Here is a 17,943-nt window from a genome sequence, read left to right as displayed (position 1 = left end):
GGCAAATATAACAAAATGGGTCCTATTCTTTTTATTTATTTATTTTTTTTTTTTGGGATAGGATGGGCCCTATTTTAATATAAGAAGAAAGCATAGTAAATAAAGAGAAGCGCTAATTCATAATGTTTTTATAATAAATTATAGGTATTTTTTAGAGAGTTTCAATCTATAGCGTCTGCTGCTAATGATAATTTTTTATCATCAGATCAAGACATTAATCAGTTTTTAGTGTAGACGGAGATTGAACCCTAGATCTTTTATACAACCATCAAAGATTTTACCAGTTGAACTAACTGGAATCCACTATAATAAATTATAGTTGATAAGTTGTTGTTAGTTCTAATTTAAATCTACCACTGAAAGTATGTTTAGTTGGAGTGAAAAGTGGGTGGATAGAAAATAAATGTGAGAAAAGTGAGGAGAAAATGGTTGGAGTGGCTATTTGGTTGGGAGGAGAAAGGGGAGAGAAAACTAGTGGGGCCAGGTGTTTTTTTCCTGAGCCCACTAAAAATCAATCTCCCCAAATTGAGGAGATTATAAGAGAGAAAACAATGAGCAAACTTCTTATTGCTTTTGGACATATATACCCAAGTAGACAGGTTCCGAACTTTTGGACCTTTTGACTTTTTTTTTTGTGGCCATTTTTCTAGACGTTGCCTTCTTCTTCTTCTTCTTCTTCTTCTTCTTCTTCTTCTTTTTTTGTGTTTCTTTTCTCCTCAATTTTGTTGTTTTTTTTTTTTAGAAAAAAATTTTGGATTAGTTCTTAAGCTTTTTTATTTTTTATTTTTCATTTTAATGAAGTACCTATTTATACACAATTTTTATAAAAGTATATAGTGTGTTACCTTTTGTTTTATTTAATAGAAACATTATGGTAAATTTATACAAACTCTATTTTCAATTATCATATTTTTCATTTTAACAAAACAAAAAAGTTTTCCATTCCTACACTTTTCTACCCTCCCAACCAAACACAAATAAGGGAAACTAAAATTTTTTCTATCCTACCACTTTTCCCTCTTCCCATTTTCTGTCCTCCCAACCAAACGGACCCTTAAGATTTGTTGTGAATATAGCATTTCTCATAAATAAAAGGATAGAAAAAAAAAATCATGACACAAATGCAATTTTTTTTAGTTCTAATTTAAATCTACCACTAAATGTATGTTTAGTTGGAGTGAAAAGTGGGTGGATGAAAAATAAATGTGAATAAAGTGGGGAGAAAATGGTTGGAGTGGCTATTTGGTTGGGAGGAGAAGGGGGAGAGAAAACTAGTGGGGCCAGGTGTTTTCTTCCTAAGCCTACCAAAAATCAATCTCCCCAAATTGAGGAGATTATAAGAGAGAAAACAAGAAGCAAACTCCTTAGTGCTTTTGGACATATATACCCAAGTAGACACAGTTTCGAACTTTTGGACCTTTTGACTTTTTTTTGTGGCCATTTTTCTAGACGTTACCTTCTTCTTCTTTTATTTTATTATTATTGTTATTATTATTTTTTGTGTTTCTTTTCTCCTCAATTTTGTTGATTTTTTTTTTTAGAAAAAAATTTTGGATTAGTTTCTTAAGCTTTTTTATTTTTCATTTTAATGAAGTACCTATTTATACACAATTTTTATAAAAGTATATAGTGTGTTACTTTTTGTTTTATTTAATAGGAACATTATGGTAAATTTATACAAACTCTATTTTCAATCATCATATTTTTCATTTTAACCAAACAAAAAAGTTTTTCATCTCTACACTTTTCCACCCTCCCAACCAAACACAAATAAGAAAAACTAAAATTTTTTCTATCCTACCATTTTTCCCTCTTCCCATTTTCTGTCCTCCCAACCAAGCGGTCGCTTAGGATTTGTTGTGAATATAGCATTTCTCATAAATAAAAGGATAGAAAAAAAAAAAATCATGACACAAATGCAGTTTTTTTTTTAGTTCTAAATTTGACTCTCTCTCTTAGGATTTGTTGTGAATATAACATTTCTCATAAATAAAAGGATAGGAAAAAAAAAAAATCATGACACAAATGCAGTTTTTTTTAGTTCTAAATTTGACTCTCTCTCTCTCTCAAGCTAAGCAGTGAAAGCACCAAGATTAGACTTTGAAATATAAATAAATATATATATATATATATATATATATATTATTTTTGAAATATTTTTCTTTTATCAATCATAAATAAAAAATGAACACTCTAAACAAAATTAAAACTTGGCATCCTTTAATAATATAATTGGCCCTCATAAACAAAAAGAAAAGACCCAACAACAAATTCTATTTATCTGGAATCTAGAAAATAAAAGAAAAGAACAAAAGATGCTAGCCTAACAACATAAATTAATATTTTGGTGACCTTAATTTTTTTTTTTTAAAGTCCAACAACAAATTTACAACTTAAAAGTTAAAGAAAAATTTGCCAATTAAATAAAGAGAGCGAGAGTTTTAAAGACAAAGTCATGTAGCTAGCACTTCAAAAATGTTATGGCAAGTCAATAAATAAAAGAGTAAAGGCAATTGAACAATTACAAGGACTAATAAATGTAAACACAGTTACAAAGACCAATATGTTGAGTAACAACCAAATTAATGATGTTGAAACAACAACAAAATTTGAGTTTAGTTAAATTGTTAATAGAGTAATGCTATAAACATAATAAAAATTAAAGTATTAAGAAAATTCTTTTCAATAGAGTAATGATATGATCACAACAAAAATATTGTAACAACAAAATATTAAAGTTGAGATGAATTTTCATTTCAATAGAAGGAAATTTTAAAGCTTCATATATTTGGGTGTGTGTGTGTTTTTTTTCTTTCAATATAATCAAGATTTTTTTTTTTATATTAATTTTTTTTTATAATTTAAGTCTTTTAATGACAACCCTATAAAAAATACCTAAAGCTGCCACTGGAAGGGGAGTCGAGCCCTAACAAAATGGACTAAAATATTGGACTAGCAAAGTCATACTATTTATGTGGCTTCTCCAAATGGAGTAAATTTTTGGACAAATAAATTCATGTTAATTATGGGTTCCAATGAGCTTAATTGGTAAAGTCTCTTATCATCAAATAACAAACTGAAGTTTAAATTTCACCTAAAAAAAATCCAACTAGTGTCTTGGCTTGGTAATAAAGAGCAATCATCATAGAGTGGACGTCATATGTTAAAATTCTATAGTACCTATCACAATTCAAATTACTTATATGATTTTCCTTTTTGATAAACAAGTACTCGGAGCATTTGAATCGATTAATGTAAAATAGAAAAATGGGTAAATTTTGCAAATTTGGCCCCAAAAATCACCCACATCGGTTAAGTTAAAATTGTGTAAACTCCCATTGTTGTTATAATAATCCTAGAAATATACATGGTCACTGTTCGCATGAAAATGGTTTTTTTTAAAAAAATATATATATATTTTCTCTCTTCTTGTACTAGGCCTCCTTTTCTTCTTCGTTTTCCCTTCCTTCATCTTCCTCTTCCCCTTTGTCTTCTTCCTCTCTTTGTACAAAACTGCCACCCTAAGTCCTAACCCAACCACAAATTCTCAACCTAACTCAACCTCAACTACCCTTCAAGGCAGCATCACCAAAATAGGAAAACTCTAAAACTAAAATTAGCAACAACCCCTTACAGATTAAGAAAGAAAGAAAAAACTTAGAATCAAAGTAAAAAATCCAAAATTAACATCAACCTAGATGAAATTAATCAGAAACCCCCCCACCACTCACACTAATCTCCAAATCCAAAATTAACAAGAGAAAACCTCCCCAAATTTTACTTTTTCACCACAAAACTAACCTCCAAACAATAAATCAACCAAATACCCATATAAAATCAACCCCAATAGGAAACCCAAAATCAAAACCCATAACCCAAACTCAAACCTAGTTCGTAACACAACAGCCCATTGGTGGTGGAGTGTTTGAGATGAGAGACCTACAAGGCTACAACGCCTCAGACGTCCTTAGAGTCGTCGCCTATTAGATCAAAAGAAAGATGTTGGATCTTGGCTAGCTAGGTCAGATTGAAAAAGAGGGTAGAGGACAATGGTGGGTTTGATGGTAGGTCAAATTGAGAGAGAGAGAGAGAGAGAGAGAGAGAGAGAGAGAGAGAGAGAGAGAGAGAGAGATGTTTGAGAGGATGAGTGGGTTGAGAGATGAGATATGAGAAAGATAACAAAAAAAAAAAAAAAAGATGAAATGATAACAATAAGAGAAAAGTTAACAAATACCTAAGGGCATTGATTTAAAAAATATTTCTAGAAATTTTTAAAGGGGGAAAAAATAATTGATTTTTTCTTCTTCAACTTTTTATATTCCCATAAAGTATTAAAAAGAATAAAAATAATTATTTAAATTAATCAAAGTGTAGAATAGATAGTTTCTAACAAAAAAAAAAAAAAAAGTGTAGAATAGATAATTTAATGTGGGTGTTTTTGAAAAGTGATTATGAAAAATAGAAAAAAGTAAGTTTTTACGTTGAAATATATATGAATTACGTATGAACTAATGTGAATGCTTAATAACACGGGTTTTAACAAGTGACTTGACTTGCCAAGAATCTTGTAGTTTAACAATGTTAATCCAAACATATTGTCCAACATCATGCAAACTTTGGACCATGCATTACCGGTTGGAGGGCTTGCCCCGTACCAATGCTAGTTTCAAGTATGGCCGAACAATCCACACAACACATCACCACCCATATGCAACTAGTCCCACTCGACCATGCAAACCATAACCAATTCCACACTTCTTACACTACACCAACATGCCAAGACGATCAAGCAGCCTCGCCTACCTTGTCCTTATTTAGCTTGTTCGCTACTTAACATTTTGCCCATGGCCAAGCACACACAAGGCAATGTCTCATCGCACTGCACTTGTTGTCCACAACACATGTATGGCTTGCCAACCTGCCAAACTATGGCCACTGGTCCATCTACTTTGCAAAACTATTGACATGTTGCCTCTAAGTCAACTCGTGTAGTCATGCAACACAATGAGGCAGGCAACATAATTATCCATGCATTGCATTATCCATGCAGCCAGGATCAAATGTCTAATTTCCTTTGTTTTTACTTTCTTTTTTTAATATAACTATTCTGAGCCCCTATCCTTAGGCATGTTGGTGAATGTCACTATGACAACATAAAATATGTATATTAAGGGCCAATGACCATACATTTCTATTAACAGACCTCTCTAAATTTAGTGTTTGTTTAAGAGTACAATATTGTCCAACATAACTTCCCCATGATCAACCTTCCTTCAACTCCCAAAGAGCATCCAAAAAGTGCAAATTAATTACATTTTTCCACAACTTTCACAGATTTTGATTAGTTATCTGTCGCTTTTACATGAACTTACAACTGTTTCTTTACTAATTAGAGTAAGTCACGTTGAAAATTGTGGCAAAATTTGTGCATTTTTATTTTGCGCTACTAGAATTTGTTGGACAAGAATATCCTCATAGCAAACAAAGTACTAAAAAACCTGATTGAAATCAGTGAAGAATGAGGTGAACTTAGACTATACTAGTCGAGTTTGGGAACTGAAGTGACATCAATGCCATTCCATTTATTCCTTATCGAACCCAACCAAACAAACAAAGCTCAGCATTCAAAAACAGACACATCCCTCTGTCTTGCTTTGGACTCCAGCCCAACCAGACTCTCTGCCTCTGGTCTCTGGAACATTTCCAACTCACAAACCCAAAAAGGTCACCCAAAAAAAAAAAACACACAAACAAAAAGTACTAAAATTTAGAGAGAGAGAGAGAGAGTAGAGTGAGAGAGATCTCAAAAAAAGTAAAAACACACACAATTCTCTCTCTCTCTCTAAACCAAACTGAAAACTCCCTCTGCTCATTTTGGGAGCGAAAGTTTTGGTATTTTTTGTTTTGGAAAAAAATGGCTGGTTACAGAGCTGAAGATGACTATGACTACCTGTTCAAGGTGGTGCTGATCGGTGACTCAGGTGTGGGCAAGTCCAACTTGCTGTCCAGGTTCACTCGCAACGAGTTCAGCCTCGAGTCCAAGTCCACCATCGGGGTCGAGTTCGCCACTCGGAGCTTGAATGTCGATAGCAAGGTCATCAAGGCCCAGATTTGGGATACCGCTGGCCAAGAAAGGTGCGCCTTCTTTTTTGTGTTTTTGGGTCTGTAATTCTTGTTTTTATGATCTGGGCATTTCTCGTTTTTTAAAGTTATTGTGAGTTTTTGGGTGTTTGGTTGCTGAGAAAACGTGGGAAAAGAAAAGAAATTCTAGTTTAATGTCTCCTGATTTTTGTTGTTTTGATTCTTAGGACGTGAATTATCATGCCAATCTGAAAACTACTATATCAAGCTTGGTTGAGTAATGGGTTTAGTTTATTTGAGTTCTAGCATAGATATGGTGGTTTAATTGGATACTAAGACGGGTCTGTTTTTACTAGATCTGAGTCTAAACGTATATCCTATTTAATTTTACTTAACAATAACAGAAATAATTTTTTTTTTCTTTCCTAGCAATCGGGCTGCATGGCAGATCAAAGTTAGATTTTTGGTTTGGTATAGTAGATCTTGATATTCTGCTGCTTGTTATCTGAATTATGCAATATGCATCTGAAACATGAGAATGATTGAGAAATGAGGCAAAATGTTCTGGCCTTTGAAGTTTGAATTAGATGTGGTTTAATTAATGTAAAAGCTGGATTGCATTTGCTGAAGCTTTTGTATTTTCCATTGTGCAGGCTGGTCATATGTTAGATATGATTTGTAGTCAATAATTTATTTAAATTGTCATGGAATAAAAACTTTAAATGATTATAATATCTTTTTTATCTTCTTTCGCAATCTTTTTTGTTTTTGGGTTGTTTTTATTCTGTTTCCTTTTGTTTTCTTGGCGGTTTGTTTTGTTCAATTTGCCTGATGCTAAACAATTTTAATAGTGCAACCCTTGGACTTCTTTATATTAAAAAAAAGCCATATCTGTTGTCTTTACTCATATTGTCTCTATTGATGTTGTCCCTAATTTATTGTCAATTTCTTTGTTTTCTTCTCCCTTTAACAATCTGAGGATTGGTGTTTGGTATAAGAATGCTGATTTTGTGTACCTAATCCTAATTTGCTAACCATGGCTAGGCTTATAGTATCTTAAAAGTCCTCATCAATTGTATCATTTTATCAAATGTGTCAATGACATGGTACTCTTGAAGCACTGCTCTATATCATTATTGCCCTAATTTTGTGGTCCACTTGTTCATCTCTGTGTGTGGGCATAACAATTGGACCATTTATGTTCTCTTGATGTTATCTATCATAAGAGTACACACATGCACGTGCCTGTTACTGTGTGTGTAATCCAGTTGCCTCATGTTCATTAGTTGAACTCATTCCTTGTCTAGCCTCATGTCCATTAGTTGACTCATTCCTTGTCTATACTCTACTGCATCTTACTTCAATTATATACGGTCTTCTTGACAACATGCATTAAACATTTCTTATGATAATCTCTTGTTTTGGTTGAGATGGTATAAATTTTTATTCCTATTGTTCTTTGGAAGTTGCATCTCCCATGTAATAACCCCCTCCAAGAATTAGAAATGTACTTGAATAGGTTAATTGTATTATATCGTCATTCTTATTAACATAATAAGCTAATAATGTGGCATCAAGCTGTGCTATTTTTTACTTATTTGAGAGCATTCTTCTTAATAGCATTTAATATTTAAGAGTACTATGCCAATGAGGTCTAGCTCAAATGGCACTAATTCCCCTTTTTAGAGCAAGGTGGAGGGTGAGGTTGTGGGTTCAAGTCCCACTAGGCATCTGTGTAACTTACCACTAAAAAAGGAAGGTTCAAGTGTACTACCCTTTGCTTGGTTGCTTGTGTTGTGTATTTAGAGTTTCCATGTTAATTCAAGTTTTGTTATACCCTTTGTTTCCAGCATGGAGCAAAGTTTGCATGCTAATAGTGTAGATACCTGTTTTTCTATATTCTGGCATGGTTGTGTTGTGAATTGGAAGTCAATTATTATGGAGTTTTTTAGTTGCAGCATTGGGATTTGGCAGATAAATATCCCTTGTTATTATTATTTTTTTACAGGAGAAAAAGATTATTATTATTTATATCTCGTCTTTTTTAATTTGTTTGATTTAATTATATATTTGAGTGTTTTAAATTCCTGCATGAAGACCTACAAGCGAAAAGGTATAAGCTTCCTGAAATTCTTGTTGCTTCAAATACGATTTAGGTCCCATCTATAATATGGTTTGTCAGCAGTATTTATCCTTAACTATGTCGTTAATTTCCATAAAAAATGTTGTTCCTTCCTATTGATCTGCCTTCGAAGATGCCATCTAGTCTGTTGGTAAAGTTTAGTGGATATGCCAGACCTGGGGTTGAGTCTTATTAGGAGCTTGCATACCATCAAGCTTACTAAACTACTAACAAGCAAACGAAAGAATGAAACAAAAACACTAGTTGTCTTTTCTACCTGTTCTTGTCCCAATAAAGATTACTAGGCACAAGCTTGTTTTTGTGAGTGGCACACTCTTGTAATTAATTGGACTATCTTTAGGATGTCTGGATTTAGGGGTTCCTTGGGTGGTCACTAGGGACGGAACCAAGATTTGAACTTAAGGGGGCCCACAATTCTTTATTTGAAATTTTTTAGAAATTGGTATGTCAATACTAGAGGTTGGCAAAGGTGCATCATCAGTATTGGTTCTCGAATTATTTGTATTTTTTCTTATAAAAAAAATCAAATGTTGTAGTAGAATAAAATAAAAGTCATATGGATTTATAATCAATAGTTTTGTAGCTCAACTGATACTTTTTAGTGTGCCCAACAAAGATGTGCAGGATTCAAATCCCCCATCTTCTTGTTGTAACTATCGAATTATTAAAAAAAAAAAAATCATAGGAATTTATCATGGTTTTAAAAATACGATTGCAAAGAGAACCGAAAAAAATGAGTGGTTCTAAACTTCTAGGTTCTTTGGTTTGATTCGAGTTGGACTGATTCTTTAATCTTTTCACATTACAATTTTTGTTTAAAAATCAATTTATTTAATATTTTTACATTATTCTATACCTAATATCTTTATAATGATATATTAATAACTAAAGGTTAACATTTCCTTTTTTTTTTTTATACTAATTATAGCAACGTTTTCCATTAATCTATATTAATAACTACAGTACATGTTAACGTTTCCCCATGTTCTAAGTTCTAACAAATAACAATAGGTGTACTCTTTATAAAAAAGAAGAAGCTATAATTGTATGGTGTATCCCTGTTATTGGGCTGTCAGTAGCCCCATGATATTGTGGCTACTTGTAATCACTTTCACTAATAGTTTTGGAATAAAAGTTTCCACTTTCCACCTTTATCACTTAAAGTTGGAAAAGCAAAGCAGCAGCCCAGCCTCACAAGTGACACATCACAATGTAGAGATAGAGAGAGAGGAGAAAAGATCGGATCAAGGAAGGAAGAGAGATCCATGGGACCAAGCCTTCTAAAGGTTCTTTTGTTATCCGGTTTTGTGAATTGTCCAACGAATTGTCTTAAGGTTTTTGTTTTTTTTGGGCAAATGGAATGCAGGAATAGCAGATAAGTTTTATGTTTTGATTTCTTGGATCAATTTGAAAATTATTTTGAGGGAGGGGGGCCAAAATATAAATTTCAGGGACAAAATTCTAAACTTGTGTAGATGTATATACTAGTCTTTAGTTTTTTCAAAATCTTGGGCACATCTCCCCCCCACCCCCTAGCCCACACGTAGGTCTATCCCTGGTGGTCACTTCATTACCTCATTGTGTCATATAGACATCATGTTAGTTTTATATATATATATATATTGTCAATTAGGTAACACAGAGTATGATTTCAGATAGAATAGAAAGAGGGAAAAGAATGTATGTGGCTGACCTTAACTAATTTGTTAAGGATCCATGGCTGACCCCAAAAATTTGGAACTGAGGCTTTGTTGTTGTTGTTGTTATTAGTTTTTATATATTGTAAATCTCACCAATGATATGTATACGGAATTGAATTAAGTATGAACCTTAGAAGTGATTCCTAAATTTATTTGGATTTTTGTTTTTATAAGCTGTCTGATTTAGTGCTACGTCACTGCTACTATGTTCTAATGTATTGTTTCTTGTCATTGCAATGCACTATGATTCTGAGCATGCATAATTCCTTTAGTAAGTTGTGGGAAGTGACATGCAGTCCATATGATACACATGGCAGTAGTGAAGGTGATTTTGATGTGGTTGTGGTGACATTTGAGGGTGGGGTTATAGCAGCGTATATGCAGTGGCATTGTGCATGTAATACTTATTTGGTTTTATTCACAGAAAGATTGTGACGGAAATGGTTACTTCACTTTGGGTGTAGTGGTTGTACATTTAAGGAGTGGTGGTGATTGAGGGTCAGTAACACTAGCATAAGTTAGGTTTTGTTGATTTCTCAAGTGAAGTTGCATATGTTGGTTAGAATTATTAGAATTGGTATTATGTCATCATTGTTGTAACACATTTGAAATTTTGAAGGTCTAATTTTGGATACGGGCACTGTTGGAAAGAAAGTCTGAACTATAGATTCAAGGCTCCCTTCTTTTAGAATTATAGGTTATACATGTTTCTGTATATGCATATATCTTTGTTTAAATATGGTGGTGTCCATGATCTTGAAAAGTACATCATTTCTAGTTGTTCAAGACTGAAATATGGATGTTCCCATGAGTTATTTCAACAGGACACTCTTACGGGTAAAAAAAATTTTTTTACCTCACTTCCTGCATACCACTGTTGGCAGCAATTTTGATAATTATTGGTCTTATGATCCTTGTCAGCAATTTTGATAATTATTGGTCTTATGATCCTTGTCATTATTGATATCAACTTCTATAGATCAGTACTTGAGAGTTTTTAGTAAATTCTTGTGACTTAAAATGTAACAGGAATCAATTAAAAATATTACTGTAGCATAACATTATAGCGATCTTGAATGCAGCATAAATATTACCACCACTACCTACTACATCCACATCTTTAATGCCATTGTCATTACTGGCCTTTCATTGTATGTTCTTTGTACACTAAAAGTATCAGTACGCAAAGCATTTTATGTACTATGCATATGAGTATAGTTTTATTGTCGTGCTTGAATAAACTCACAATTATTTAATGAGGGGCTGTTTGGAAATCCAGTCAGCACAGGTTTTTTAATTGGGCTCTTTGATATGCTTATTCTACTATGATGTATAATCAAATGAACTGTATAACTGTTCTGGTCTTCAAAATCAGGTTTAAGGTGTTTTTATTTTATTTATTTTTAAACAATATAGTGTTGGTTATTACTTATAAAAAATATATATATAGTGTTGGTTATTTGAACTAGATTGTGTGGAATTGGCCTGTTCTCTGTCATTCTATTCCAAATAGAATTGATTGGTAGAAACAACAATTTTCATACTTAATATGTTGCAATTTTTTGTTGGTAAAAATTAACAGGATAGAATAAGTATCCTAACTGGTAAACTTCAAGGGGTAGCAGTGATGTGTAGCCAACCCACCTAAACCGACCCAATCTGACTCAACCCAACTTGCCGGGTTGGGTCGGTTTTTAGGGGTTGGTGGGTTGGGTTGGGTTATGAAAATTTTTTAAATAGTGGGTCGGGTTGGGTTTGGGTCATAACAATCACAAACTCGCCTAACCCGACCCGACCCACCTATAGATTTAAATTTTAAATTATATATATTTAAAAATATATTATATTTAATAATTTTTTTCCCTATTCGGCTCTTCCTATATAAAACTCAATTACCTCACAAACCCTAACAATATTATTTCTCTCTCTCCCACACTTCAAACCTATTTGTTTATAACTGAGTTGGGATACTAGTTCATGTATTTTGTTTATTAACTCAGGTAGTAGGTGGGATATATATTTTTTTGCTCAATTTAATAATAATAGTGATAAAATAAATAAAAAACTGTCCAACCCATGGGTTCAAACCGACCCAAACCGATCCATGTGGGTTGGGTTGGGTTGGGTTGAATTTTTTTAACCCACCATGGCGGGTTGGGTTGAAAAATCCCTTCAACCCGACCCAACCTGACCCACGCACATCCCTAGGTAGTGCAATCATTTGGGGACCACACCTTTATGAAGTGGAGGTAACTGGTTCGAATCTTGTGTTTTCCTTCTTGTGGCCAACTTCAAGAGGTAGTACAATCAATTGGGGACCACGCCTCATGAAGTGGAGGTTACTAGTTCGAATCTCTCTCCCCCCTTCCCCTTGGGACCAAAACAAACTTATTTGAAAAAAAAAAGTTTCCTTACTAGTAGAATTAGAATTTACCATTATCCTATGTTTCTCTTTGATGTAGTCAAAATCATTGGGGTCCAAGATTGTTTGGTTTTGATGAATTACGATAACTTGTATCTACCTGAATCTATGCTATGTATCTTTCATGAATGCTCTGTCCAAAATGAGGTCCTCGGCGGGTAATCTTCAATTCTTGATTTCAACTTTCTGCTGAAAACTCGCACTTTCCACTTGGTGATTAGGTTGCGATCTCAGTTTGATATAAACACGTATAGGTTTTTAGCTACATCTCATGCTACCTTAAAATCATTGGGAGGGACCTTTAACTCTTTAAGTGGGAAGTGGATCCTAACCCAGGCTTCTAAACTCTTGCTTTCATAGACCTGGAGAAAAATGTTCAATCTTGAGAACTCCATTGCCCTCGTGGTTCGTGTCATGCATTTATGACAAGCTTGGTCTTTAGGCATAAGCCTTCTGTAGTCTAGTTCAATAAGTGTCAATCCTTCTTTCTCTCCTCCTTGTTATGCTTCCTTTAGACACTATTGAAAATTCAAGTAATAGATAAACTAGGAGTCTAGGAAGAAAAATCTGTATTTGGGAAAAATTTGAACAAATGTTTTCAGCACTTTAAATACCTTCTATGGCCAATGATCTCTAGTTCAAATGGCACTTCTTCCTCCTACAAGAATTGGTGGATGGTTAGCTGGTGGATTCAAAACCCATTGGGTGTGTGCAATATACCAATAAGAACAACCTAGGTCTTATATTAGATGGACAATCTCTAATGTGTTCTCTGGATTACTTTGTTGCAGCTTGTTGGTGTCAGGCCTATTAGATGTTGATAACATAGGTAAGAGTATCACCTGCATATATATCCTACATGAGAAAGAATGAGATATGATAGAGCATTAACTTTTGCTGGTACCTGTTGGGATGCATGCAAATTTCTCGGTTGAAAATGCAAATTTCTCGGTTGAAATGTTCATATATATTGCATGCTTGCTATATCTGTCCATATAGTTATTAGTTATTACATCAAGTGTCTACCAATTTGTTCCAAGAAAGTGTCTGTGGGCAGATCGGAGTCTCATTTCAATTGATTTTGCCCCCACAGTCCTCTGAGAGAAGGGAGAAGTTAATTTTGACAGTTAGCAAAAAAAGAAAAGGTACTATACTATTACATTGTGGAGAATGTGAAATTTGATAGAAAATCAGTGGTTGTGTGCTTGATAGAGGTAATGTTAGCTCGCTGGGTTGGGCTTTTGGATTTGAGCCTGTATGCGTAGTGCCACAAAGGATGGTACTATTGACTTCTGTATTGTTTCTGCCTTATTTGTGGCAGAGTGATGTAGTAGAGTTCCATAACTTTTGCATATTTCAGCATACTAGCAGGACAATGGAAGAAGTGATAGAAAAATATATTTCACATGTGAAAAACTCAAATTAAAACCTAATTAGCACTAACAAAGACAGTATAGTATGCTAACATTTCCTTAGCTCCAAAGACTACCTCAACAAAAAGTGCTACAAAAAAAACCGATGAACACAAACCTCAAAAATAAAGAATTGAATCAAAGAATTTGGTGTGTAGCGAAACAAACAACAAAAACTGTTCAGTGTCTGTTGTGTTCTGCACTGCAATACACTAGGTTTCTGTTCTGCATTGCAAGACGAAAGGGAAAAAAAGGCCCCTGGTCAGTTTGACATATTGCTGGCTAGGTACCATGTATATTTGTGACAGTGAGGCAGTTAGGAAAGCTTCTCGCATGTATCAAAGGGATATTATTTTGGATAGAATAATGCTAAGGACACAACATTTTTCCACAACTGCTGACATGTCCTATTGTGATGGAAGCAATATTACTATTACTTGGGTCCACCACTGATACCACTTTTATCATGCATAAAAACAGGCCATGTATTGTATGAAAAAAGTTGTGAAAAATGTTGTCCCTAGACTTGTGTTTTGGATGGTAGCATTATGAAATAGATCCAATCAATTTATTTTCTTTATGGAATTGGATGTTTTTATGTCTGAATTCACTACACAACTCTAGATAGTGTGTTGGCAAATTTAAATTCCTGCGCTGCTATCAGGATGATAGTGAATGCTTTAAAATGAAAGTTGGATGGTGAATTAATGTACCAGTTAATTAGATATATGATGATTCTCTTTGTGTTTTAAGCATCGTTCTTTGGATATTTCTTTGTTTTAATGCAATTAAGTTATATTCCTAAGCTTTGAGGTTTTTACACCTATTGGATATTGCCTTTTTGTCTGCCCAAGACTTTTTCATAATTTGACCTTGTTTGTTGAGTTTGTAGGTACCGGGCCATAACTAGTGCTTACTACCGTGGGGCCGTTGGTGCACTGCTTGTGTATGATGTCACTCGGCATTCCACATTTGAAAATGTTGAAAGGTGGTTAAGGGAGTTGAGGGATCACACAGATCCAAACATTGTGGTCATGCTCATTGGTAACAAATCAGATCTTCGTCACCTTGTGGCAGTCTCAACTGAGGATGGGAAATCCTTTGCCGAGAGGGAGTCCCTTTTCTTCATGGAAACTTCTGCTCTGGAAGCAACTAATGTGGATAATGCTTTTGCAGAAGTTCTTACTCAGATCTACCATATAGTGAGCAAGAAGGCCATGGAGACTGGAGATGATGCAGCTGCATCAGCTGTTCCTTCCAAAGGAGAGAAAATAGATGTCAGTAAAGATGTTTCTGCTGTGAAGAGAGCTGGATGCTGTTCCACCTAGGGTTTTAATCTGCGTGGGATGCGGCTGGTTTGTTTCGCTGCATCTGTTTTTATGTACACTATGATTTATGTAAAATTTTTTCAGATGCCTACAGTAGGAGATAGGCCAGATGTGTTTCGTTTTTACTTCCGATTTTTTTTTTTTTTTTTTTTGGTTTAGTCTGAAATTTTTAGCTAAGAACTTGTTTAGGAATCGGGATTTATTGCTTTCAAAGGTGCTCAATTGGCCCAAAATTTGCACCCAATGTTTGTATGTTGACATTCTTGCTCAGAGTTAAGGGTTAAGACCCATAATCAAAATTTCTCTATCTGGCAAGCCATGCACTTGGTCAGTTCCTGTGAAGTAAATAGGAAATGGCTTCAACTCAATTTACTTGCTCACTCAATGCTAGTGTCTTTTTCATCCTTCTCTCAACTGAGGAGATTACCATGTTATTAAATTTACTAGACGTTTGTTTATGTCCTTGGGATTGTTTTACATCTGATTCATTGGATTTGGCTGCTTTCTTTCAAATACATCCGATTAAACTATGCTTTGTTTGAGTGAGATCAAATCTAAGTGTAAACAGAGTGTGAAATGAAAATCTCTTCACAGATTTCAAGCTAAATTGTTGTTAATGTTATCTTTAAACTAATGCAAATTTAAGTTATGAACCCAATGTCTATGGATACAAACAAAACCTTTAAACTAAACCGTGTTATACGCGGCAGACGACTATTTGCTTTGATTAACGGTAAACCCAAATGGGTAAGCTGTCATTATGTGTTAATTAATGTATTTCTGTGCCAAAATGGATAAGGAAGAAGATCATAAGAAAGAGCAAGAAAATCTTGGGTGACGTTATCTCAACTCGTCATATGACACTTTGCCATCAAGTCCAGCAAAACGCCATATGATATTTATGCAAATGTAAACTAAACTATCACATATGGTTTAAAGGGTTCCATTAATTAAAACTTGCTTTGGCTGACTTCTTGTTGTCATTATGGAACAAGACGAGGGTTGTGATTATATAAATTTTGGGGTTATCGAACTATAATATACAATTAGGTGATGAATCCCTTATCCTCCTCAACCACTCCCCCGTACAATAAAAATATATACATAATTTGGATCTCTCTCTCTCTCTCTCTCTCTCTTATATATATATATATATATATATATAGGGTACGGCTTCTGTTCAATGTCTTGTGACACTGGACCCGTTGCGATTATGACACGTGGACATGTGTCATGATCGTAGCGGGTCCAGTGCACTAAAGGCATTAGACAGAAGCTGCGCCCATATATATATATATATATATATATATATATATATATATATATATATATGGATTCAAGTTACACTTGGTGTAACTCGAAATAATGTTATATTACCTAATAACTTGTTATTGAATTTATATTTTGAAAATCTAATTGTTGAATTACATGTTCTATGTGTTCTTTACATGTATGTCAATTTTCATGCCAATCATATATATTTTACTATTCGATCTATAAATTCATTTTTTATGTATTATTTTAAATTACAAAAATTTGAATTTAAATAATTGTTTGATGACATGACTATTGATCTTTGATCATCTTTAAATTTTGTAAGCATGAAAAATATACAAAGATAATGTAATCCAACTGTGGATCTATCAAAATCTAAATCTAATTAAAAAATATTGAGTGGTGTAATATTACTTGTGTAACTTGAACCCAATCTCTCTCTCTCTCTCTCTCTCTATATATATATATAAAATTTGGATCTCTCTCTTTCTCTCGTTGAGTTTCTCTTTGCTGGTCAAACAAGTTAACCCTGCTAAACAGGTTTTATCTAACATGTGCGAGTGTGACTTATGGCATAATTTAGGGCTGTAGATAGATAAACAACCCAGTCGTTGGTGCAACTCAAAGGAATATCCAATCCAGCTATATATCCTACTATTATAGCACCTAAAAGTCAACTTTTTACATGTTAAGACTTTAAGGTTTGGACAGCTACACAAATTCAATTTTTACAACTAATCAAACTACCAAAATCTTCTCTGGTTCCCGAATACCCAAGTTGTCTTGGTGGGCTGTATACAGTTGTAGAGGGTACAGGCTTTATAGATATGAACTCTTGCCAATCAAAGTTGGTTTCACTATTCAACAATCATCACAAAATAGTATTCATCATTCAAAAAACAACAAAAAGCATCAGTTTTTTGATATTCAATTTTATTTTTGTGTGGTTTGGTACTATTCTATTGATTTTTAACCTTAGCAATCATGGTCAAAGAAAACAAAAAGCGGTCCTATAAATTAAAACTATACAAATCCACATTTCTTGTAGTTATCATGAGTTTACTTGTTCTCTTGTCTTTTACTAAAATTTTAAATTTTGATTCAAAACCGGAAGCTTGGCATTTGGCAACAATTGCATCAAATTTTCTCTAGTGAAGGGAAGCCTAAATAGCATAGCTTTAGTGTCTTTTTTTGGGTTAATAATTGGCTAAAAATGCAAAAAGACTCTTCTCTCTAACTAATATATTTTAAAATAATTTGTGCATAAAATATATATGACCAATAATGTCAATTATAGTTAATAAAATGGAGATGAAAGAGATGATTTAGACAATTCTAAAAACATCATCAATCAATAATACAAGGGATCAGTTTGCAACGGACTAAAACTCCAAGGAATTTTTTTTTTGGTTGCATTTTGACCTTAATAATTCCCTAAACTTTCAAAATGCAATAACTTCGTATTGTCCTATTCAAATTGGTGGGTCTTACCAAAATATGAAATATCCATTTTCTATTCAGCCACTTGTTTGGAAACCGACGGCAATGATGCTAATTGCTAAAATACATCAAGATCAGGACA

General features: G+C 33.7%; 1 protein-coding gene across 1 annotated transcript; it reads left to right on the top strand.

Moving 5' to 3' along the window:
• Nucleotides 1–5,604: 5,604 nt before the first annotated feature.
• On the top strand, nucleotides 5,605–15,417 carry LOC126726273 (ras-related protein RABA1d). Its single transcript, XM_050431499.1, has 2 exons — nucleotides 5,605–6,135; nucleotides 14,651–15,417. The coding sequence occupies exons 1-2, from the start codon at nucleotides 5,915–5,917 to the stop codon at nucleotides 15,084–15,086; spliced, it is 657 nt and encodes a 218-aa protein (XP_050287456.1). The 5' UTR covers nucleotides 5,605–5,914; the 3' UTR covers nucleotides 15,087–15,417.
• The last annotated feature ends 2,526 nt before the right edge of the window (nucleotides 15,418–17,943 follow it).

The sequence above is a fragment of the Quercus robur genome, chromosome 5 (assembly GCF_932294415.1).
Source record: "Quercus robur chromosome 5, dhQueRobu3.1, whole genome shotgun sequence".
Taxonomy (NCBI): domain Eukaryota; kingdom Viridiplantae; phylum Streptophyta; class Magnoliopsida; order Fagales; family Fagaceae; genus Quercus; species Quercus robur.
Note: the sequence above shows the minus strand (reverse complement) of the source record. Positions and strands in the feature narration are given on the sequence as shown.

Coding starts and splice junctions, on each gene's coding strand:
- LOC126726273 (XM_050431499.1), top strand. CDS start 5,915: ATGGCTGGTTACAGAGCTGAAGATGACTATGACTACCTGTTCAAGGTG. Junction 6,136..14,650: donor GATACCGCTGGCCAAGAAAG/GTGCGCCTTCTT, acceptor TTGAGTTTGTAG/GTACCGGGCCATAACTAGTG.